We start from the raw sequence: 25,568 nt of genomic DNA on the forward strand, positions 1-25,568 counted from the left end.
GGGGTAAGAGCAAACTTATATTTTAATTCTAATACCATGATTTCATGAAATGAAAGTCCCCAAAAAACTTTTCTCTTTTTTGAGTGGTCGTAGAAAATAAAAAAAATAATGATCAATGTTGGTTTTGGACATATGTGATTTTTACATATTTTTCGAAAAGGTGGACTATAATAAAAAATGTGTGATTTTTGTAATGATTATCACACCAAACAAAATATTTAGATTTATTATTTAAATAAAAATTGATATTATAGGCGCAATATGCATTCTCCGCAAACTTGTAAAATAATACTTTCACATCAATGGAATGTTTCTGAACCGACAGTTATATTTTAAAATATCATGTGAACGTGGCTTTATAAAATATTCCAGTCAGAATCGCCGGCGGTTTCCAAACTACTATCGCTTTTTAAATATTAATTTAGGCCCATTTAGGCCATTCCGCCGTTGTTAATAGGTTCGAGTGATTGTGCTCCGAATATTCTATTGATCGTCTTGCCTGTTATTCAATAAAAAATGCCCCATAAAGTCAAGGTAGGCCAAATTTAATTATTTACTCTGAATATTATTCTCTGTATTTTCGCAACCCGTTTTGACATATTTATTTTGACGGGATTACGTTTGCGGCCCTGTTTCAGATTTCTGACACAATCTGACATTTTGAATCGGAAAAAGCCTTTTAAGGTTAGTTTTGGATAACTAAATACATTTTCTGTTGAGAATGGCTTACAATCTTAAAAGTGAGGAGGAAGTGAAAGAGTACCTCGAAAACCTCGGGATAGAATACAGATTCGGATGTTTCAACGAGAAAAATCCAGAAACCTGTCACCTTCTCGCTGACTATTTCGAAGCCATCAAGAAAGATTTCGACAAGGCAGGAAAAGTTTACAAAGATAACTGCGATTCCAGAGACTTTCCTAAGTCATGCTTTAAAACTGCAAATTACATCCTCTTGGGGAAGGGTAACTTGGGAAAGCCAGGAAATTTCGTCGGCTCTTTTCCTTATCTGGAAAAAGGCTGCAATAAGGAAGACCCTGACGCGTGCTTGCACCTCGGTTTGATGCTTTCCTCTCCTCCTGTACCTGAAATTAAATTTGATGCTGAGAGAGCGATTGCAGCATTAAAACTGAGTTGCAGCAAAGAAAATGTGAATGCTTGCTACTATCTCGCTGGGATGTACATCAGTGGCATTCTGAAGCATGAATTCAAGAAGCAGATTCATGGCAAGCCGGGCATTGCTAATAACCCCGCTAACTTCGCCATACAGAAGAACATGGAGGAAGCTTTTAAATATTCTGAAAAGGCATGCAGCCTCAATCATCTGTATTCCTGTGTTAATTTGAGTCAGATGTATCAGAGAGGAGAGGGAGTGGCAAAGAACCCAACATTGGCAGAGCAGTTCAAGCAGAAAGCAATAGAATTAGAAGATATTGTAAGGAAAACTCAGCAGCCATTGGAGTTTCAGCAAGGATTGTAGTGGTGTTATGTAATTCTTATCTGCTGTTATAGTGAACCGTAGTTACAAAGCCATTAATTTATTTATCAAAATTTCTGTGAGTTAATACTTTTTTACTTTGAATTTGATGATAAACAGAAGTGAAGAACCTACCGCACTTTTAATTAAGCACAGGTCAGGTTATGGAAATTACACTTCGTTTCAATTTAATTACTACAAAAAACAATTATTTACTTCAGTAGAAATGGTAAAAGATGTTCCATTTTTATTCAAAGCTTAAAATTAACATTTTAAAACGATCTTTTGCTGGTTTGTTTTAACATGGATTGATGTTTGCATAATTTAAATAACCCGAACTAAGAACGTTAAAATCCATTTTGTACATGTAAATAGTTGTTTTTTTTTGTGGTAATTAAGTTGGAACGAAGTGTAATTTCCATAATCTGTGCCTAAAAGTGCGGCGGTTAGGTAAATAATAACCTTCTTTTGCAGGGAGGTTTATCTTAGTAATAGCGATATCAATGTCGATATAATGATGCTGTCTCCTTTCTATGCTGTCCATATTTGTCACATAGAATCCGTACAACATCGCTTCCTACGAGGAATCGCTTGGAGGTTGGGTCTTGAAAGAGGAGAGTACTCATATGATGAAGTTGAACAAACTTTAAACATTTCTTCTTTGGAGAAACGTAGAAGGGACACTGATCTGATTTGCATATTTAAGATTATCAATGGTATTACAGACTCACCTGCTTTGTTGCAACTTATCCAATTCAACATCCCTTCCCGTAGACTCCGAAATAATGAATTGCTGTTCGTCAATCAACATTCTACCAATTATGGATACCATTCTCCTTTGTCCAGAATGTCGAGACTTGTCAACTCACTGTCAAGTCAAAGCATTGAATTTTGTGGTATATGCCTAAATGACTTTCGACAGTCAATACGCAATGTCTAATTTCTAATGCCCTTTGAACCATCTTCATGCTTTGACTTATTATTATCTCCCATTCTTACTTTTATATTATTATTGTCATTGTTATTGTCTTCGCTCCTCATTTATATATGCTCTCCTTTCACTGTCATCTCTGTTTATAAAACTTATTCGTGTAATTAATATGTTGTTAATGGACTATTTGTCCGTAAATAAATAAATAAATAAATAATAATTTCTTACTCCCAAAGGGAATTGAATCTGGAACATTATGTGTTGCTATTTAACTAAATTATGTCAAGTATACACAGGAACTATGATCATCGTCAGAGGATTAAAGTTATTTTCCGGCCTTTGTCAATCTAATTTGAAAAATACATTTAGTATGGATACTTTAGTAGAAATTAGTATACATTGTACAGCCCTAAATAACCACTATCGATATTTAAAAAAGTTGTGATGAATGATAATCATTGTTTGATGCAGAATTATTTATTTTAATTAGACAAATTTATAAAAGACAAATTATTACGACCGATCAAACTTGGCACACGCCCATAATTAAATAGTGATCAAATGTTTAATGCTAACTTAATCACTTCTTAGTTTCAATGTCTAAAATTCTGATAAATAAAGATTTTATTTTCTCGCCATTTTGGAAATGTGTTCAATAAAATAAAAATATATATTTGGCAAAGATTATTATATGCTAGCCTCGGCGAGAGCTCGTACGTATGTCATTGACGGTACTAGTCCTCCTCCTCACACGACTTTTATGAAAATTAAAAAGAGAAAAGATACCACTCGTTAGGACTAGTATACTTGATTTGTAGTAATGAATTTAAAAATGTTATTTAATAGTATTACTTATATTAATTGTATTAATGTTAATTGTTATGTTGTTTTAGAATTTAGAATAAATTTATTGACTTTATTCTGCCTTTTATTTTATCCCTACTTAAATATTATTAAGATGCATACACCAAACGGATATTAAAAACACAACACACAACGCAACAAATTATTACAGTGTGTGCGTCGCTGTACACACGAACTGCGCACCGAACGAGCATGCTATGAGCATTCGCACATAGTGCGATCCATCGGTTGTCAGTTTTTCGGATGAATATAACACTAACATAACATTTGTGTAGCGCAGTTTTGTGTTATTTCACTTCAAGCGTACTTTACTGGTGTGTATATAAATGCTTGAAAATGTAGTGTGTGTGGATTCTCATTTAGTGCGCGCAATGCGTCCACATAGGCGAGTGTAGCAACCATTGTTGCATTGCATGGTTTGTCGCTAATATCTGTATGCAGCTTTATAGTGTCAAGAATAAAAGCAACTTGTCGATTTCTATGATAATAACTTCAAAACATAATGCTGTGGTTGGAAATCAAATTGATTTTGGAGGAGATGAAAAACCACTTTATTTTAACCCCTTGACCTAATTATCTCTAGGGTACTCCTCTAATTGATAGTACGTCATTTAATTAATTTAATTATGTATTTTATTTTATACCAATAATAATTTTTTTTTTACATTAAGGGCTTATGTCATCTTTGGGGATGGTGTGTGGAAAGGAAGGAGTGAACCTGGGTCTTGAAGATACCCGTAGATTGAAGATAAATGTAGGAGGGAGGAAACATGAAATCTCTCGACAGCCGTAGAGACGACCCATTCTCATGTGACAAATGTCAACAGTGTAAGGCGCGCGTTTCCTGACTGCACCGGTGCCAAAGGAATCAATGATGCTAGTTCCTCGGAACATCTTCGAGAATCTATTAAATAGATCGCCCGTTTCTACATCTCAGAAACAACAACAGTCTGAAGAAATAGGTAGTGGAGTACATGGCTCCGATAGTAATGGGCCCACATTTATCTAAATTGAAACCATCATGTTTAGTATTCATAGTCAACTGTCATAAACTAGAAAGCTACTTCGGTTGTCAATAAGTGTCTGTTTGCGATTTCAGTAAGTAGAAAATGTCCAAGAAAACCTAACATAAATATGGGAAAGCATTTTTGTCATTTCAATTTTCTCTCAAGTCAATCTAACCACAGATATTAATTTGACATTTTCAGGTTGGTATCATTGGCGGTTCTGGTCTGGACGATCCAGAAATCCTAGACAACAAGACTGAGCGTGCCATAGACACTCCTTACGGATCCCCTTCCGATGTTATTGTCGAGGGAACAATCAGGGGCGTACCTTGTGCCCTGCTTGCAAGGCATGGAAGGCAGCATTCCATCAACCCCCATAAGGTATGTGGAACTCTCTTTAACTAATACCTTTACCTCCACTAAGAGACAAGTGCACTCTTTTTATCCGCAACTGTATTAGAAATCTTTGGTGCAAACCACCGACAGCAGGATAAATAGACTGACCTAAAGCGAAATTTGTGTACCATTTTTGGCACTATTTTGGCACCAGCGGGGTTCGACGAATTTTTTGATTAATTATGACATCATCAGTATTTTGACACACGGTTTGTGCACATCAGAACATTTTGTGTAATAACTCAGCAATTATGGTTTCCTGCACATTCAAACGATAAATATATTAATGTTATAGACAGGAATCACTAACATCGCATTACATTCCACTGGTAAGCGTTATTTGACTTAATTTTAAGCTTATTCGTACCATCAAAGCGTAAGTATAGTCATGCAAAATAAAAAGTGATATTTTAGTGAGATGAGTAAATTATACAACAATTGCAAAAGGGAAAACTATTTACTCTTACAAAATATCCGGGTTTTATAAATAAGTAATAACTTTTTCATGTGTTCTGGGATTTTTAGCTACGGCTAAGTACCATTCTAAAAAGTACGACTTGTTTGTAAGCAGATTTCATTATCGAAACATATCTGTTATTTCTTTAATCTGTGGTGCTAACTAAACCAATCTAACAATGCTCTTCTCAATGCCATGCTGCCGGGATGGAGTCTCCCTTGAAGGGCCTCTGGAGAAAGGAGACCATAACCTTCATTGACTTATTACTTTTGTAAATATGGTTTTGTTTCTCTTTTATAGTATTCTTCCACTCACGGCCTTCGTGGTCGAGGGTTAAGGCACTCGACTAGCCAGCCAAAAGTCGCGGGTTCAAATCCCGGCGTTCGCAAGCAAATTTATTCCATTAATTTGTGTTATTTCACAATTTATTCGATTAATATAGTGGAAGATACTCTTAGTGTTACCATACAGATTTGAAATTGCTTTAGCAATGTTTGGTGATCTGAATAGCCGGGCACTCCCCACCTTCCTCTTTCCCATCTCCTTCCCCTGGATCTGCTGGAATAAACTCTATCGTTTGTTATGTGTACAGCCTTTATATAAATTTATGCCTCTACCGATTATAAATTTGTAGCATATACATTGAAAATTTTTCTAAGGGACTGAAAAACAAACTTCTTAAGCGGGAAAACCTTTTCAATATCTGGGATAGATTGCGCCATTTTTCAAATTCAGCCTACAAGGGACTGAAAAACCAAACTTCTTAAACGAGTTTCTTCTCTAGCCGAATCCGTCAGAGAGACGGGTATATATGAAATGACTTTCATTGTAAACCTAATAGTACGGGTTACAACAGGTTAAATAACTGTACATTATCAAAACTAACTAATATGCACAAAATTCTCATTACGCCCCCAAATTTCCTCCCATATCAATTATTACTTTAATTATTCCTTTCAGGTGAACTACCGTGCCAATATCTGGGCCCTCCGCTCTGTAGGATGCACCCACATTGTGGCTTCTACGGCCTGCGGTTCTCTCTCGGAAGGGATCAGTCCTGGAAGCTTTGTCATCCTGGACAACTTCATTGATAGGTGGGTCTGACACAACGTTAATATGGCGGTTAACTGCTTGAATGTCAGCTTATCCGTAGCAGATATGCTAGTAGCTAACCACACTTGCCTCGATTTTATGGTATTCAGAACCTTAAAAAATGCTCCGAGCATGCTAAAATATATCTTTTTCGCTTGGCAAGGATAGAATGTGTATTAATATTATTCTAGCATGTCATTTCGTCACTTGCAAACATATTTATTTTATCTGGCAAAATCCGTGTCAAATGTCATAATTTCAATTTTTAAAAGTCAATAGTACTTACCTATTGTATTTATTTATAGGAAAGCCTCATATTATGACTATTTTTTTTGTGAAGACTGCTTATTTAGATGGAGAATAAAAAACATTTTTGTCAATGTAAGTATTTTGGGAAAACTACATAGGATAGATATACAAGATAACTTCGGGAGTTGATTCTACATGATGATAGAAAAAAGTAGTTTTTAGGTTAAAAATTTGAATTGTTCGAATGGGAATTTTTTTTATTTATTTTAATTTTCCCATTAAAACACCCGTATACAATTTTTATAAATATGTAAACATGTTATCTGGTAGACGGTACAATTTACAAAAACATAATTTTGCAATACACAAGTGAGTTATAAAATATAAATAGTGTCAGCCGGCGTCGGCGGGCTGCTCTGCATTTTAGTTTGGCATTCCAAGGGTTAATAGCTAGGTGGGTAGCCGAGTAAGGTAATTCGAGTTTGGCTCCACATTACCAACTTACATTTACATTTCAACTTACATTAGCACAAATAACATTTACCAACATACATAGTAGAATGAATATTGTAAGGTTCTTTGTAACCTGAATGTTTGTTTTTCTTTGTAACCCATTCTGTCTGAGCCGCCACAATTTAGGGCCGCTATGTTCTGGATGCCATAATTTATGCCTCTCGAATTTATTTTTATTTTTACGTAAATAGTAGTATGCATTGCCATCTTACGGTATTTTTAAAAGTTAATTAAGATTTATACTAATTGAATAAATACAAAAACTTATGCCATTTTTACTTCATAAATAAATTCAGGAAAAGTTAATTTCACCCAAAAATTAATTCAGTTGCTGCGGTCTATTTCAGTCAAAATAACTTTGACTACAGAAAGTTATAAGAAAGAAGAAACGCCATTTTCAAAATTAATGCAGGTTTTCGAATATGCATCTAATTATGTTAACACCTAATTTTTGTTCTTATTGAAGACTGCCAGTTTTACGGCACTTTTGTTGTTGAAGACTGGGCCAGTGTCATGACACTTTTGTTCATCACACGAAATAGGATATTTTCACAATTTTATTTTTTATTTTTGACAAAAATTATGATAGTGAAGGTATTTTAAAGTTGATAAATAAATTTTCCATAATGACTTAATATATGCCATATTTGGTTTGCCTCCAAAATGACATGTTCGTTTTTATTTGTAAATTCGGTGGTGCTGATGTCACGCCAGGCTACGTTGGTGACACCCGTCGTACAGAGATTAGCGTTATTATTATTACATATCCTTAGTACGATAATTGGATGTAATCGGAAAAATAAACTTTAAATCTTCCACTCATTTTTAACGGCATTCGTAGTTAGTGAAAATACCCCATTGTTGTTAAAAATATAAGTACCACCTACAAAAGTACGATTTGCAGTTACTCTTGAGGGCTGTTTGACATTTACCAATTAAAAAATGCACCCCATTTACCTAGTTTCTCGGCCCGTCAGCTTTTGATCCAATTGTATGTTGGGTTGTTTGATCAGTGGTAAAAGTTGATGGGCCTAAAATCTATGGCTGATGTAGCTGTGATTCGTTGACAATCTATAATGTGACGGGGGTACAAACAACTAGCCCTAAGCAAATTAGCATCTGTTAAATACTATACATATTTAAATTATAGGACCAACAGTCGCGAGCAGACCTTCTACGATGGCATCGAGACCTCTCCAGTGGGTGTGTGCCACCTGCCGATGGAGCCCTCCTTCTGCCCCCGTACCCGGGGCGCCCTGAAGGCGGCCGCCGGCGCACTGGGGATCCCTGCGCGCGACGGGGGCACCTGCGTCACCATACAGGGGCCCCGCTTCTCCTCCAGGGCTGAGAGCGAGATGTACCGAGCTTGGGGCGGGCATGTGATCAATATGACGACAGTGCCAGAGGTAAATGACAGCAATATGAGTTTTGTGCTCCCAAAACCCGTACATACCACTCCAGTGATAGTAATCTATCACCCCCTTAAGCGTCAGAGGACCATCTTTAGAAAATGTACAACAATATGTAGGTATACTTTGGTCAAGTTCTAAAAGTAGGTAAACAAAACATGACCCATGAAATTGAGAGAAGAAGAAGAATTAGATGGACTGTCGAAATTTAGTCATAAGATACCCCTACACCTCTGTAAGTGAGTATTTAACACAATGTACATTAGCGCAGTTTCCCAGGCTAATTAAATGGAGGAACTTGTTGATGAGGCAAGAATATAATCAAAAATACTAATTTCAGTTGTGTGTCTGTCTGTAACTCTGGTCAGCGAACTCTAGATCACGGATTTGCTTTGAATTTAAGTGTCATTTTCAAAATTGGTTTGTTTGAAGAATATAGACAAGTGATAAAGTACCTACCCGTAATATAATATTTTTAACAGAAAATTATTTTAAAATAGGAACTGATTTGTCGAATTCAGACTGTCTTTGATTTTTTATGGGTATGCGCTAGTATGTACATATTTTTTAATATGAATACCATACAAGAGTCCCAACTGCCACCAACTGTCTCGAGCCAGTGGGACTATGGCATCCATCCAATTTTGGCATGCTGTTAAGCTGAAAGAAGCGGGGAAGAGAAGGAGATGGGAAGAGGAACTTGGTGGCTATTCAGATTTGGTCACAAAACATGCCTAAAATCATTTAGTAACCTTTCAGGGCGCTACTGAGAGTATCGTATAGAAGTTTACTTCCATTGAAGGAGACCAGGTTATCATTTCAAACTCTTGAATTTTTGGTTCGTTAAAAAATTTAATTCAGTGATGTTTTTTATGAAAGCGTTTGGTTACCAGAATATAAACATCATAATTTTTTTTGTAGGTGGTTCTAGCAAAAGAGGCCGGAATCTGCTATGCGGCCATTGCGCTGGCCACCGACTACGACTGCTGGCGTGACCATGACCGCGTCTGCGTTGGCGACGTCCTCGCCATGTTCCGCAAGAATGTGGAGAAGGTGAAGAGTATCCTGGTGGAGGCCGTCGAAGTCATCAGCAAGGAGGACTGGGCCGACACTATTGAAGAGTTGCAGGTAATGTGAAATTCAATTATTCATTCTTTGCTTTTAGACTAATTTATGATTAGATAAATAATTATTAACTGAATTGGGGATTTGTTTTGTGCGACAAGCACAGAATCAGTCTCAAATTTATATTTCTTCTACTAGAACCTCTTGTAATATTACCTTCCACTAACACCTCTTGTAATATTACCTTCTACTAACAACTCTTGCAATACATATTACCTTCTACTAACACCTCTTGCAATATTACCTTCTACTAATACCTCTTGTTATATTACCTTCTACAGGTGGGGCAAAAGTAATCACCCGATTTTTAGTGATAAATTTTGGTACTGCTTGTGAAATTTGTTTATTTAATCCATAATCGATTCACGTCTTGTCGGTTTGTATTCTGTGTTTGTTTACTTCACAAATGTCAAAACCGAATTGACATTTGGCGCCATTTGCAAAAGTTATAGTGTTTTCCAATAGGGTGATTACTTTTGCCCCACCTTGTACTAACACCTTTTGTAATATTACCTTCTACTAACACCTCTTGTAATGTTACCTTCTACTAAAACCTCTTGTAATATTTATTACCTTCCACATTGTTCTTATATTAACTTTACATATTTCTTCATAATCTTTCAGTTTTTACAAATCATAGTGCATTCACAGTAACCCAATAGCAACACATATTATACACGGTGTCGGGAAACTCATAGTACAATCGGAAAACTGGTGAATATACATCACATAAATTATATTTTTTACATTAACTTCACACTTAGTACCAAGAAAAATAATTTCTCTCGGGGCCTATGTCATCTTTGTGGATGCTGTCTGGAGGGTCTTTTTGAAGAGAGGAAGGAGGGAGGACACACAGAGGCCGGCAAATCTCTCCACAGCCGAACTTTTGAATTCAAGAACTAGTCATAAAAACAACCTGTTCTCAAGTGAAAAAATGCAAGCCGTGTACAAATGTTGGCTGTGCATTTAGCGTGTTTCCCGACTATGCACTGGTAATTGTGATACTGGTAGAACAGGAATAGAGAGCAAAAAGTTTAAAAACTTAAAAAGCTTATACCCCTAGGAACTGATTTTTTTCAAATTTGACCTAAAAATACTAACTTTCAACATTCAAACAAAATTTACTCCGAACGTAATGAAGATTCACCAGCTTCCCGTTTGTACTACGAGTTTCCAGACACCATATATCGGCGCATTCTCAAAACTATTCTGGACATAGGGTAAAAATTTTGTATATCATCGAAACTAAAAAATTGTAAAATTGTATTAGTTATAAAAAGAAAATAATTCCAATAGGTTGTTTACGAGAAGACACTGAAAGGGAAAGAATATTTTATAAAATTTTTGATGTGAAAATGCTGTAATTTTTTTTTTAAATTGTGTTATATTTAAGCTTCTGTAACTAAAAAAATTAAATTTAAAATATGCATATTTGTTTCAGAAAACCGTAAAGGACAGCGTGATGTTGCCCCATAATTAAAAATCTATATGGTCCGGCCGACGACAGCTCCATTGAAACCTCTCTCTCTCTGTTGGGTATATATATATATATGTGATTCAATCTCGAATAATTAATTTAAGGTTATAAATCACCTATTGCTCTGAAGATTAATTCTTACCATGGTAGCTACTAACTTAAGTATGGGGCGGAGAATCTGTTTTCTGCAACAACAAATACTCTCAACGAAAATTGTGCAGTTTTTATTGGGAATATCTAGGTACGTAAATAATTATTTTAAGATTGCAACGACATTTCCACCACGAGCTATGGAGATTTGAGTTTTCCATTTAAGTGTCGAAACTCTGGCGAAGTATATTAATATAATATATTATATAACGTAAATGAATTTCATAGCATAAAAAATTTTTAGCACACAAAATATTTCTGTATCGTTAACAAAATTATTCAAAGATTTATTTAAGTTATATATGTATTTTGAAAACAATTTTAGGAGGAAAATTATCAAAATGACATAGTAATTGTTCATCTTTTTTAATCTCTACACTATTATATTTTATATAAATCTGGGGCTTAATGCTAGAATTGCCTTTGTTAAATTTGTAAATCTTTCTGGAATGAAAATCGTTCATTGATTTCTCGGTGTAAAGAACGCTGAGATCATAACATTAGATAGGTCACTATTTCATCAAATCAGAGCACCTGATATACGTATGTATTTATAGCATTCAAATAAGAATATAATTTTCTACCTTAATTACCTCAATTAAATGATGAAAAACTGTTGTAGGCACTTATAGCATTAATCCCCACAAATGTTAGGGTCAGTGGTTGAGTGGGCATAGCGCTTGGGTCTCACCCGAGCGTCGCGTGTTCGATTCCTCGGCTGGCTAAGTCCTCCATCACAACACAAGCAACATTTTCGGCTTTCTGTGGTGGTAGTAGGAGATTTTCAAACATTGTTGGGTTATTCGTAACCTGGGAATGTTTGTCTTTCTTTTTAAAAAAAAAAAAAATGTTTTTTTATATTTTATTATATATTTAACATTCCAAATATTTGAACCAAAGAGTGCTTTTTGGTATGTATATTTATTTATTTAATAAATCTGTTTACAAAATAAAAATAGTTTTTATCAAAGTTACATATTGACTTCCCATTGGGGTATGTTAGGAAGCTGAAGGGAAGAATATAGGAAAGGGGAAGGTGGGGAAGTACCTGTCTATTCAGATCTGGTCACCAAACCTTTACTATCCTTGGTTCATTTTCCATCAGACACCCAATAAATTTTTTAAATAAAACAATGTACAAATTTATTTTGAGGTTATCATTATTTATATAAATATAAATTTGATGTAAGAAATAACCTTATAATTTAGATTTCAAAATAAATGCAAAGATGTTTGCAAAACTCTTTCTCAAACATCACATACAAATTTATTTCAGAAGAAAAAAATATAAATAAATACTTTTGGCTTACAACTTACTCATCCAGCTAAGTCTGTTATAAAGGTATTACAAAACAAACATAAATAAAACCATTAGCTTTGGTTTAAACAAAAAATTTCTCATTTCTTACAAAATATTCGAAGCACAGACTTAGAATCCATTATTTTGTTAAAAATTAACAACATGCACAGAGAAAATGTAGGCATGTTTTACAGGTATTACAAAGGAACCTGCTCAGAGCAACTAGCAGCTTTGCATACCAGTGTAACGGGAACGCTTACAAATCATTTTCGTCTAAATTAGCTTGTATGTGAAACGAGTTTCCGAAATTCGTGTTTCGTCCATAATTTAATCCCTTCCTCACAGTGTCTGCCAGATGTCTATACACGATGTCCGTAAACTAGTGGTAGTGAGAAACTGCTGAATCTACATCAAATATAGAACCCAAAAATACTAATCATTTTTCAAATTTACTTTAATTCCAATTTTGGACTGTATTTACTTGTAAAAAAAAGATCACTAAAAAAAATGGAATATTTCTGAATGCATCCGAAAACTAAAAACTGATTGGAAAGGTGATAAAATACACTTTCTAATTATATTATTATAAATAAAAATATAAGTTTGATATATTAAATTATTAGCGAGCATAAAAAAATAATTAAAATTCACCTTACGTTTTTTGTAACTAAAATTAGTGACAATGAAAAAGTATATAAAAACACACAAAAAGTATATTAAACAAATGTATTACAAAATTTACAGTAATCTCACTTTTTGTCCCTTCATATACAGGGTGTATCGGCACTAACCCGACAAACTTTAACCAGCTATTCCTTAGCACATTTGGAGTAAAAAATGTTATGGGCACTTTGCTGTCCGGTAGCATTTTTTTTCAATTAAAAACAAAAAAATTAAAAATTTCCACACTCCATCACAGTCATTGGCATTGCTTTTCGTGTTCAACAGCTGTTATAAGCAAGTATGTCGAAAAGCGTTTTCGCTCTTTCGCACACACTAAATAATAATAGTTAAAAATGAGACGAATGGTGCCGTGCCATTTCATTGCGATTGTAAAAGCGCGCCAATATAGGTACACACGTACATTATTCAACAAAATTCGAATAAAATATTGCCAGATGGGTTTACAAACTTTGACAAAGGATAAAACAGTGGTGACATGTGGTGAAAATAAGAATAATAAATTTTTTATTAAAAAAAAATGTTACCGGACAGCAAAGTGGACATAAGATTTTTTACTCCAAATATGCTAAGGAATAGCTGGTTAAAGTTTGTCGGGTACGTGCCGATACACCCTGTATATATATATTTTTTAAAAAGGGCGGAGACAATTTACACGTAATTCCAGTGAGCACTTAGGCCATAGGCCCATTGTGCTGCCTCCCATTTTACCTCAATCCTTTAACAACAACCCAGTCCCTTTAATAAAGTTCACCAGGGTTGTCATTGGGTATGTGGCTATGTCTTCTGGTTCTACTGTATGTCTCCCCAGGTATCTGAGCCTAGTTCCCACCAGGGCAGGACATTGGCACCATAGGTGAATTGGAGTCTCTTCATCCTCTTCACTTTTCCTGCCTTCATATAAAAATAATTTTAAAAAATTCACAAAGTTTCATAATTTTTTTTCATATTGCTTTCGGAACCTTTGCACATATTGCAAATAAAGAAGCACATTCATTCAGATTGCACTTTTATATTCGAATATAAAGCATGGTGTTTTCTCTTTTTAACACTGTTCAGATCATATTTCTCACCATGACAGTAAGGGAGATACAACGATTTCTATGAGACCATGTGAGCTGTTCTCTAAGCTAACAAATTAGCCTGAAGGGTTAAATCACAAAATGAACTCCACCAGTTTCCGAACACCATGTATAGTTCATCTGAATATATAACAGGATATCCGGGGATCTCTTGTGAAGCATCTATAGTTCTTCTGAATATACAACAGGATAGCTGGGGGATCTCTTGTGAAGCAACTATAGTGCTTCTGAATATACAACAGAATAGCCGGGGGATCTCTTGTGAGGCATCTATAGTTTTTCTGAATATACAACAGGATAGCCGGGGGATCTCTTGTGAAGCATCCATAGTTCTTCTGAATATACTACAGGATATCCGGGAGATCTCTTGTGAAGCATCCATAGTTCTTCTGAATATACAACAGGATAGCCGGGGGATCTCTTGTGAAGCATCCATAGTTCTTCTGAATATACTACAGGATATCCGGGAGATCTCTTGTGAAGCATCCATAGTTCTTCTGAATATACAACAGGATAGCCGGGGGATCTATTGTGAAGCATCCATAGTTCTTCTGAATATGCTACAGGATATCCGGGAGATCTCTTGTGAAGCATCCATAGTTCTTCTGAATATACTACAGGATATCCGGGAGATCTCTTGTGAAGCATCCATAGTTCTTCTGAATATACAACAGGATAGCCGGGAGATCTCTTGTGAAGCATCCATAGTTCTTCTGAATATACAACAGGATAGCCGGGGGATCTATTGTGAAGCATCTATAGTTCTTCTGAATATACAACAGGATATCCGGGAGATCTCTTGTGAAGCATCATTTTGTTTTTTTATGATGTCTAGCTCCTCCAGTTTTATCTGTGGTTTTGATTGTGATGCATTTCTTGTCCATGAAGTGAAAAAGATCCTGGAAAAAGTTTCAAATTATCAAGTGTTTTGCTTTGCTCACAATAAAATACAAAACACCTCTATACAGATATTATTGGAATGGTTTCGCTTTGCAAGATATTATGTAACAAGTATGAAAGATGGCTGACCATCAAATAGGCTTTTATAATAACCACTCAACCGATAACGTATAAAAAAAACGCCTTGAGAGATAAAGATTTCCGGGCGTTGGGTTTCTCATTTCGAAAATCATAACAATGGTTATGTTAAAACCCAATGAATCCACAGTTTATCATATGTTTTTTTTTAAATTTATAAGTTTTTGAATTCTATGTGATAGTTACCATAATTGCCCTACTTTGTAATTATTTGGGGTGATATTGAATATTACTATTTCTGTATGTTGTCTACGGTCTACTTGATATTATGTCTATAGTCAGACATTAAATAATGCTATTTTTAACATGTAAACAGATGTTCAATTTTTAGAAAACAATAAAAAGGCATCTACACGGTACAAAAAATTATCTAGAATATTGCATGAGAGGAACATTAGTGATGTCTTTTAGTATTCGGTATCAGCTGATTGGGGGAAGTTAAAAATAAATAAATTTTTATTAATAACAATCACCTCTACAGCTATTCAAATTTGGGTAGCTGTCGCTCAAAGGAATTACCGGTGCTATCCAAATTTGGGTAACTATCGCTCATGGGCATTAGCGGTGCTATCCAAATTTGGATAACTATCGCTCATGGGCATTAGCGGTGCTATCCAAATTTGGGTAGCTATCGCTCAAAGGCATTACTGGTGCTATCCAAATTTGGGTATCTATCGCTCATGGCCTTTAGCGGTGCTATCCAAATATGGGTAGCTATCGCTTATGGGCATTAGCAGTGCTATCCAATTTTGGGTAGCTATCGCTCATGGGCATTAGCGGTGCTATCCAAATTTGGGTAGCTATCGCTCAAAGGCATTACCGGTGCTATCCAAATTTGGGTATCTATCGCTCATGGCCATTAGCAGTGCTATCCAAATTTGGGTAGCTATCGCCCATGGGCATTAGCAGTGCTATCCGATTTTGGGTAGCTATCGGTCAAGGGCATTAGCGGTGCTATCCAAATTTAGGTAGCTATCGGTCAAGGACATTAGCGGTGCTATCCAAATTTGGGTAGCTATCGCTCAAGGGCATTAGCGGTGCTATCCAAATTTGAGTAGCTATCGCTCAAAGGCAATACTGGTGCTAGCCAAATTTGGGTAGCTACTGCTCAAGGGCATGAGCGGTGCTATCCAAATTTGGGTATCATTCACTCAATGGCATTAGCGGTGCTAACCAAATTTGGGTAGCTATTTCTCAGTGGATAAACCTGCAGGACGAAGGAGTGTTAAGAGGACTAAGGTGACTGGATGGTGTGAAGGATACCACTGCATCCTTGGGCGTAAGAAACTGGAAGGGAAGGGGGCAGGATCAGGAAAGGAATATAGAAAATTGGATATAGATTGAACAGTATACCTTTGCATTATACTTATATCCATCGGCAACCAGTCCCTTATGAATATCGTCAATGTTAACAGGATCATATCTCAAAATTGCATCTCGCAGTTTGCTTCGGACTGACAGATAGTTGTGGAATGCTATGTGAAGTGGGACCCTACAGCCTTGCACCTAGAATACAAACTTATAAATACACTTTACGTTTTTTTGTTATTTGTTTTTGGGGAGTTATGCCGTGTTGCGCTAACTCCGTCTTTAGCCAACGTTTCAAATAACACATCTGCCCTGATGATGGACACTGCAATGCTGTCCGAAACGTTGGCTAAAGAAGGAGTTAGCGCAACACGGCATAACACCCCAAAAACAAAAATACTTTTGGCCGTGAAAATCTTAAATCATACACTTTACGTTTTTCATACATAATACGGTGATCGAGATAAGCAGTCCTAAAATTGAACAATAATAATGTTAATATTGAAAATAAATTTCTAACCTACTTTTACCGCTAATCTTCTAATAAATGTGATATCAATAGTAATGGAGGATAAAATAGCGATTATAAAATCATGCAATGCGCAGTGCTTTTAATATAATATCCTCTTTGTGCAGTTTTAACTTTTTCTAGCAATCTTCTAATTAAAGTGTGATTATCTGAAGCGACCCGCCAGGTAAGTATGTTTCTGTCTGTAAATAATTAGATAGAGCCCAGGAAGTCATATTTGTACAGCGCTCGTGAGGTGATTTTTCACACAAAAGACATTTTGTAAAAATTATCGAATTACACAATATATTTTTATTTTAGATAATTGTATTCAAGAATCTGAAAGTATGCTGTTTTCCTTGGGGCCTCCTATGTGGGGTTAATGTAAAAAAAATAATAGAGGACTGAATGTCACTAATACTAAAAACTTGTCAGTGAAAGCGAGACTAGCAGTCCAAAGTGGTGTGCTGGACCAGGTTACCTAAGGAATGAGGTGAAATCGGAGATAGTACTATGTGCACATGGCTTGATTGCTCACGGGAACTATTGTAAACTGTCTCCGCTTTATAAAAAAAAAAAGTTAACCAAAATAAAATTACAATTATTTACCTTCGCCTTTTCCTTACTTTGAAAGACCCAGTCTTCGGGTTCGCAATGGATCTGCCTTATATCAATTTGACTGCAGTCTGGTGTATAAATATCCGTATCACTTGTACTATTAGGAAAATCCTTTACACATTTTTTTGGTGATACCAAACCTGGTTCTAAATTGTCCAAACCAATATCTTCTACTTCTGCAAGTTGATTTTCATCAACAATATTATTTTTGCTTTTGCTTACAATTGATGAAGATGTTGCTTTTGGAGTGTTAGCACAAATTGTGCTGTTGTATTGTATCTTTCTTCTTTTTAATTTCAAATCTGTTTCATTAGTTGTTGTGTTTATTATTGGATGGGTTTGACTGTAAATGTGTTCTAGTAACTGAACGGCTGAAATAATCAAAGGTTTAATAATTATATATTGCATATTGCAGAACTTTCAATACATTACTGATTTCACCAAAGTGATAATAATATATACAATAATACAGATCTAAGCTAACTATCTAACCATCACGCTAATTTATGCAGGGATAGGCAGAATGCCACACTATTCTATCTTGATCCTGACACACGTCCCTTCCTCTATTCGCAATCATATATTATACTACTAGCTGAAGCATCCAGCGTTCCCCGGCTTTATTCTGCTTTAAGGGGTGGGAAAAGGGGATGGGGTGGTTTCTCGAAATCTCACATAGACATATCTCTTGTTTCAAAGGTTACGTGTGCAAAACGTCATCAATCTCAGAATAAAACAGTTGATTTGTTTTGTAAACAAACCCACAGACAAAACCACGGGACCAAAGGGGTGACACATCTCGCTACCAGTATCAGGTCTTGAGCCTACAACTAGCTTGGGATCTCTTTTGGTTCAAGGCCGCGCACCGGCTTTTATAGGCTGCTAATGGTACACCCTTTGGTAGGTGGCGGGAGTGCAAGCCACTAATTGGTGAATTGTGAGCTGCAAATCGAAGACCTACGATGACCTCCGTTTGTAGAAAGAGATGCCGCCTTAGGTGGGGGCAAGAAACTATTCGAGCTTGTGCAGTTTCATCTCATTACATGCATACATATATAGATTCTATTATTCCAATTCAAGCATTTGATTCACTTGACCAGGCTGTCTTCCTGGGGTATCCCTGACATCTTCCATTCTCTTGTGCTTCATATATGCTCCTGAAACTCCATTCATTCTTCATGTCCATACCACTTAAGTATCCCTCATTTTGCAGTTAAGATGAAAATATCATAATATGAATATGTACCTCTTTTCCTTTTCAATGGTTTCAAACCAAACTTGGATAGTTCTTTGTGGATTTTCGGAGTGTCCATCGCAGAATAGTTTTGTGCGGGAGTTACATTATCAGTCTTAATAACATATTTATTATAATCTGGTGTATCTTTTCTACTTGGAGATTTCACCAATGGCGAATCATTTACAAGTTCTTTGTTTCTTCTTAGTAATTCATCAATTTCTGTGTCTTGAATAGTCAATCTATTATGTGTATCTTTATCCTTCTTTAAAAACACATTTGGCAAACTTTCTGATTGAAAAGAATCATTGTCTTTTGTTAGACTTGTTTCTTTATTGGGATTTATTGTTTTTCTTTTACTAGTATCACTAATTTGTCCACAATTTGTATTGTTTGCCAAGCTTGAATTGCATGACGGTATTTGATCAAATATCGAGGATCCATACAAATTGAACTGGTTGGAAAATCTGTATGGAACATTGAGTTCATTGCAATCTTCATCGTTTTTACATTTACTGATGTCTGAAGATTCATTTAAATGAAAACTTGAAGACTTGGCGGAAAGGCGACATTTTGTTGGTTTAATTGAATGAAGACTTGTAGATTTGGTAGAAAGTCGATTTGTTTTCGATTTATTTAAATGTGGACTCGATTTGTTTACTTTATCGGAAATGCAGCTTGATTCATCTTCGGAGCTAGATATACTGTTGCAATTAGTTTTATTCTTGATTCTACTCCTTAAATGATGAAATGATTTTGGTCTATAGGGTGTACTAATGGAATAGTTAAATTCTTCATCAGAAAGGATGAAAATATCGTTTCCTGCAGAAATCTCACCTGTCGAATCTTTTGCAATTTTATCACAATTTTCATCCATTTTAAATAATTCAGAATCCATACAATTTAAATTAGGACTCTTTAATGGCAGGCTTGATTCTTTTATAGATTTCTTCTTGTTACCTTCACACTGATTGATTACAATGTCCCGGCTATGTGAATTAGTTGACTCATTTGATGTTTGTGTCAAATCAATGTTTTCTTTTTCCACAGTAACATGTTCATGACCATCAAGAGAAAAACTGAAAGATTTTTCACCATCTAAAACTGCTGAGTCTTCAAAAATATTGGTTGCATCTTTTTCTTTGGATAAATTTCTACTTCTCTCAGGGCTACTGAACGATATCTCATTCAAATTCCTTCTTACACTTTTTTCTATTTCTTTGCTACTACCTGAAATATTTAGTGGTTCATAATATGACTCAAAATGAATTATGCCATTTTGGCTTTCATTTTTGTAACTCTCCGAACTACTGGATGATATATCGTTAATGTTCCTTCTGACAATAATTTTAGATGAAGCTCCAGGCAAAGATGCATTAAATGGTTCAATATTTCCAGGGGATGGTTTTTGGATCATTTCAACAATTTCCTCAATTTCTTTGTGTGGAGACTTTGAAATATCCAATATTTCAATATCTTCATGATCAGATTCAAAATGAAGTACACCAACATTGCTTTCATTTTTGGAGTAGTTTTTACTAGAATCTGAACTCGTAGATGTATTGCTAACATTTTGTGTAGTAAAACTTTTCTGCAATTCTTTTGGAGAAGATCTGCCAATGGAAATATCCAATGGTTCAACATTATCTTCGTGATATGATTCAAAATGGACTATGCCATTTTGACTTTCGTACATCTGGCTGCAATTTCTATTTCTTGAAATATTAGCAGGATTATAATCATTCTGAGTGAGATCTATTGAGTCTTCAACAAAAGGATCTTCGGTAGATTCATCAATGGTAATATTTGGTTGAGTTTTCTTAAAGTCTTTTAATATCTCGTCAAATCTCATACTGTCCTCTATAGAGTTGAAAGAAATTCTTTTATGCTTGTTGACTACTAAAATTTTATCAATCAATGAAGATACATTGTTTTCCTCTGGGCAGAATTGTGATACTTCAATTACTTTTTCAGATTTCTGATTGTCAATTTGCACATCACTTAAATCTACAAAATCATGCAATGTATCACATTGTTTAGTATCGCTTTGATTTTGAGAACCAATATTATCATTTTCACTATCAGAACTTGTTAAATCTAAATCCATAGTTTCATTAATCAAACAAACAACTTGATCTTTCTTAGAATTGTTTATGCTCAAAGTAACATTGGGTTTATCACGCTGGAATTCTTTAGAATGCCGGTTTCTTTTAATTGAATCATCAGGAGGATAAATAATTTGTGTTAGATCGATAGATGCTTCAATAACTCGATTATCCTTTTCTACAAAATCAGTATCGCTGGATTGAGAAATAGCATTTTCAGATTCAGAAAGAACTATTTCACTATTTTGGGATCGTGTGAGAGAAACCTTAGGCAATTCTTCACCCGAAGAATTAACTATTTCAATATGAATTTGTTTGGAACTTTCACTCTTTGTGGGTAGCCTTATATCACAAAAATCTTCATAATTATCATCATCGAATATATCTGGGGAACAGCTCCGACTTCCATCACAAATTTCTACAACATCATCTTTCACAAACCTTGAATTGTCAACCTGTGCAGATTGTGTTTTAATGTGATTCTGATTCAAGCATGTATTTTTTGGACTAACATCAGATGCCTTCGTTGGAGTGTCATTTAAAAAAAATGCTACTTTTGAACTTGAATTTAAATGCGACTTCTTGGGACTTTTCGAATCTAAAAGCGATATTTTCTCGCATATGTACGAAAAGGTGGAACTAAGGAGTAAGTCTAAATGTTGGGGAAATAAGATATTTTCTCTGAAGTCAAGAGTTTCAGTATTTTTTCTTTCAGGGCTTGGATCACGCCCAGGAATAGTTTTCCAATCCTTTAGAAGACTACCAACTTTTGTATCAGATGGGGTGATTAAATTCTTCACATAAAACACATCAAATTCTTCCATATCCTTGTAATCGAGCTTAGCTTTTGTAAAGATCGCTGAAGTTTTGCACCAAATATCTTTCAAAACATTGCTATGTAGATCATCAGTTATCTTTGTAAAACTGTCTAAATCATCTGGGTCTTTTATTTGACATTCAAATAAAATTTGCGTGACTTTAGTAGAAGTTATTTGTTTCTTTTCTTCTAAAGATCGCGTCATCAAGACCGAGTTTGCTATTGCTTTATTGAAGCGTTTTCTTTTTGTGGTAGCTTTTGGCATCAACGATATTGGTCCGATGGGTACTTTGAATCCATACTGATCTAAAGTTTTTCTGATTCTTTTAACCATGTCTTCTTCCGATTTAAACTCCTGACTTGTGGAAGGGTCCAAAGCATCTTCTTTGTTAGGATTCCCACCATCTTGGTAATCAGAAAGAGAACGAGACAAAGCTATGGCAAGCTGCAAATGTTCAGGATTGATGTCTATGCCGCCGATAGTGCAAACCTCTTCAAACTCCTTGGTATATTTTAATAAATTCTGTTGCTTCTTCATACATTTTTTCTTAGGAGCTACAGTTGAGTTTTTCTTTACCGCTTTTTTAGTTTGAACAAGTTTATTTTCGTTGCGGTCATTTTTCGAGTCCTTTGCGAGTAATGCTACCATCCTTTTTGGTCTCTCTGGTTTGAAATCTGATATGCTTTCGTCTAAATTGTCTGAGGCGTTACTTGCAAAATATTTGCTGGATGTTTCGGCTTTAATGACAACCTCGTGTTTTATTTTTCTCTCGGTGGTGTCTTCATCGTCTCGATTAGTGAAGAATTTAGACAATTTGGCCTGGCCAATAATAGAACTCGTCACATCCCTCTGTCTTTCAGTCTTCATACTGAGAAATAAAACAAAATGTCAAATTACGATTTTTATTCAACAAAACATTTAAGTTCTAACTTTCTACCACTGCACATTATTCCATTACTACTTTTAAAACAATTATAATAAAATTATTATAATACTTTAGAAAAGTCTCTCTCTATTCCATACAAACTTTGTTTTCTGTGCTGAGACAAAATTACATTTAATCATTTGGAGGCATCCGATTGTAATAGTACTATGCGACTGTTCACACAATTTTTCCCCCTTTAAATGCATAAATGGATCATAGTCCAAGTTATGTAAAAAACATAACCGCGTATGCGTAAATTGAACTAATTCCCCCAAGATAAAAATGTCCTTACAACATGTAACGGTGCTCCCTTGTAATCCTTGTCGAGGTAAATATTTACTTAACGTTGCACTTTTAATAGGCATACATTGTGGAAAATACACTTCATTTCTACTTAATTACTACAGAAAACAACAATTTACATCGGGAGAGAAGGTAAAAGATCCAATAAAGTTCCATTTCAAACCAAAGTTTAAAATTTCCCTTATAAAATGATCTTGTGCTGTCATTTTGGATTTTTTTTGTTTAGAGTAACGTTTGTGAAAGTTACACTTCAATCTAAATAAGCACAAATTATTTTAATAACCCAAACTTAGATTTATGTTAATAATTGTTTCTTGTAGAATTATGTTGAGATGAAGTGTAATTTCCATAATCTGTGCCTAAGTGCAGCGGTTAGGTAAATAATTACAGTTGTTGCGTAAGCAAAGAGAAAATGTTGTCGGATTCCACTGCCTGTAAAAGCTCTTTTAAACAACATTTGAAATTATACTTATTTCCTAACCTTCAAACTTGAATTACAGAAAAATGGAATTTAAAGGCATATATTAACATCTCCCACCACATAAATAGTTATTTCTTGTTGTAATTAAGTTGAAATCAAGTGCTATTTATAATTTTTTTGTGTTTTAAGCGTGCAGCGGAAATCAACAAGTTTACCCAATTTTTGGGATCGCTGGCGATGATTAATACAATATTAAAAAAAAAAAACCTTTTGATTTACCTTAATTACTATAAAAGACCACTATCTGCGTTCAGGAAATTTTAATGTTCTAATTTTCAATTAAGTAAAATGAAAATTTTCTTTCGTTGTATGGGATGTCAGCCATTTGCAATAATTTAACTAAGGGTGGTCAGGGATCACGAATACTTTACCCAATTTTTTGGTGTAATGCAAGTTTGCTTTTGTATAGATAACTTTGTATTATAACACTTAAGATAGAGAAGAAAAATAATTTGCATGGAATTACTGTTAATTGAGAGATAATAATAAATTAACATACAGCTCTCTTGAATTACTTAAAATTACATAATGAAACCCACCACGGATCACTCTTTGTCTTCAACTTCAGTTTGGACATGTTTATGTTAGTTTGGAGCCTAGGAATCGGCTCTATCGGTTTTCTTGAGGCTTTCGTCGAGTTCTCTTATAAAAGCGGATGTTCTCCTGGGACCTGCACTCGACATAAGGGCTAATGTTTTTTCTGTCCTCAATTCAACATCCTCGTCTCCAAGCTCCTGTATGTATTCACGTGCTCTTCTGTAAGTTGAACCGAAGCTGAAAATTCACAACAAGATAAATTAATAATGAATATTATGTAAATTGGAAACAAATATTATTGCTCATATTAGGTTATAATTCTACGGGAAATACCTCATGTACAGACCGAAACAAATGCCTACACCAATAACACTAAGGCTAACTTTGTTCCGGAATTTATAAAGTGGTGTGTTTTTTGTTATTCTTGGCTTTCTACCGCTGGTATCTATTCCTATAGCCATGCTGAACGGTAAATCAAAAGATGAAGAAGCGGATCGCCATCTTTCAAACCTCAGCACAGCTGTCAAATATAATAGACAATATAGACCATAAATTAAATATACCATATAGACGTTCGATAGACAAGAGCATAGACAAGAGACATTCGTCAGTGTCGGGAAACGAGGAGCTACAAGTAAATACAAGTTTACAAGACAAAAGAGGATTACCATAGCTAATATCAACTCGTATTATTTCTCTTTCAGCTTCCACCGTGAGTATTTTATTTAAGAGCGTATAACTCCGGTCTGACCTTGAAACCCTGATAATAACAATAATAATATTTGGATGATTTATATGGCCCCGTTTTTGTGCAAAATCACCTCAAAGGCGATGCACCAATAAATCACTATCTAGATCGATATCTTCGGGCTTTTTGTAGGGGGAAAGTTTGTCATAACACAGACGATCACAGATACAACGGTTGTATGGTCCAGACAGGTCGTAACGATAGAGAAATCTCAAGGCCATTTTAAAAAATGCGACCATTAACAATATAACTGCACTCAGCAAACATCGTTCATTCATTAGCCCCAAAAAATTATACAGTTTCAACTGGGAATCTAACCTCGGATGCTTGTCTTACTGCGAAAACTTAATAAGGTTTAATTTGACCCTGCACAAAAATACAAGAATATGAACACAAAATACATTTTAAAGAAGGAGTTGAAAGATAATTCGGTAAAGGTTACGAATTCCGCTTCACGGTAAATATGGAATGTTTACATTGAATTAATACTTGAATTTAGTCATATTATTACTAAAAGTTACTATAAATGTTGGGAAACCTTTAATAACGCCTGCTCGCGTCCCCTTTAGAGTTATATCCCAGTTTTCAAGTAGTTTGTGGGCTACGCTAGGTTTGTATAGACTGGTTTGTGATTTAATTCTAAAACGATATTATGAATATAATCCAACTCTTGATATGAACATAGTCGCCGTCGGCATACTAATTGAAATATCGTGTAAGTGATTTAATAAAAGA

General features: G+C 35.1%; 4 protein-coding genes across 4 annotated transcripts; 2 read left to right on the top strand and 2 right to left on the bottom strand.

Annotated features, from left to right (window-relative positions):
* The first annotated feature begins 383 nt into the window (after nucleotides 1-383).
* On the top strand, nucleotides 384-14,852 carry Mtap (Methylthioadenosine phosphorylase). Its single transcript, XM_089646495.1, has 6 exons — nucleotides 384-534; nucleotides 4,478-4,657; nucleotides 6,090-6,223; nucleotides 8,134-8,389; nucleotides 9,314-9,520; nucleotides 10,962-14,852. The coding sequence occupies exons 1-6, from the start codon at nucleotides 517-519 to the stop codon at nucleotides 10,998-11,000; spliced, it is 834 nt and encodes a 277-aa protein (XP_089502621.1). The 5' UTR covers nucleotides 384-516; the 3' UTR covers nucleotides 11,001-14,852.
* Coa7 (Cytochrome c oxidase assembly factor 7) lies at nucleotides 617-3,285 on the top strand. Its single transcript, XM_089646496.1, has one exon. The coding sequence runs from the start codon at nucleotides 722-724 to the stop codon at nucleotides 1,475-1,477; it is 756 nt and encodes a 251-aa protein (XP_089502622.1). The 5' UTR covers nucleotides 617-721; the 3' UTR covers nucleotides 1,478-3,285.
* On the bottom strand, nucleotides 14,853-24,266 carry mus312 (mutagen-sensitive 312). Its single transcript, XM_089646494.1, has 5 exons — nucleotides 24,088-24,266; nucleotides 18,929-22,707; nucleotides 17,674-18,053; nucleotides 16,602-16,754; nucleotides 14,853-15,109 (listed from the first exon to the last, which is right to left on the bottom strand). Exons 1-5 carry the CDS (start codon nucleotides 24,123-24,125, stop codon nucleotides 15,020-15,022), a joined length of 4,440 nt encoding a protein of 1,479 aa, XP_089502620.1. The 5' UTR covers nucleotides 24,126-24,266; the 3' UTR covers nucleotides 14,853-15,019.
* Nucleotides 22,728-24,627, bottom strand: LOC149412180 (uncharacterized). The gene is made up of 2 exons (XM_089646497.1): nucleotides 24,419-24,627; nucleotides 22,728-24,322 (listed from the first exon to the last, which is right to left on the bottom strand). The coding sequence occupies exons 1-2, from the start codon at nucleotides 24,544-24,546 to the stop codon at nucleotides 24,145-24,147; spliced, it is 306 nt and encodes a 101-aa protein (XP_089502623.1). The 5' UTR covers nucleotides 24,547-24,627; the 3' UTR covers nucleotides 22,728-24,144.
* Between the last annotated feature and the right edge of the window lie 941 nt (nucleotides 24,628-25,568).

The sequence above is a fragment of the Hesperophylax consimilis genome, chromosome 24 (genome assembly GCF_061612785.1).
Source record: "Hesperophylax consimilis isolate HC1 chromosome 24, BYU_Hcon_1.0, whole genome shotgun sequence".
Taxonomy (NCBI): domain Eukaryota; kingdom Metazoa; phylum Arthropoda; class Insecta; order Trichoptera; family Limnephilidae; genus Hesperophylax; species Hesperophylax consimilis.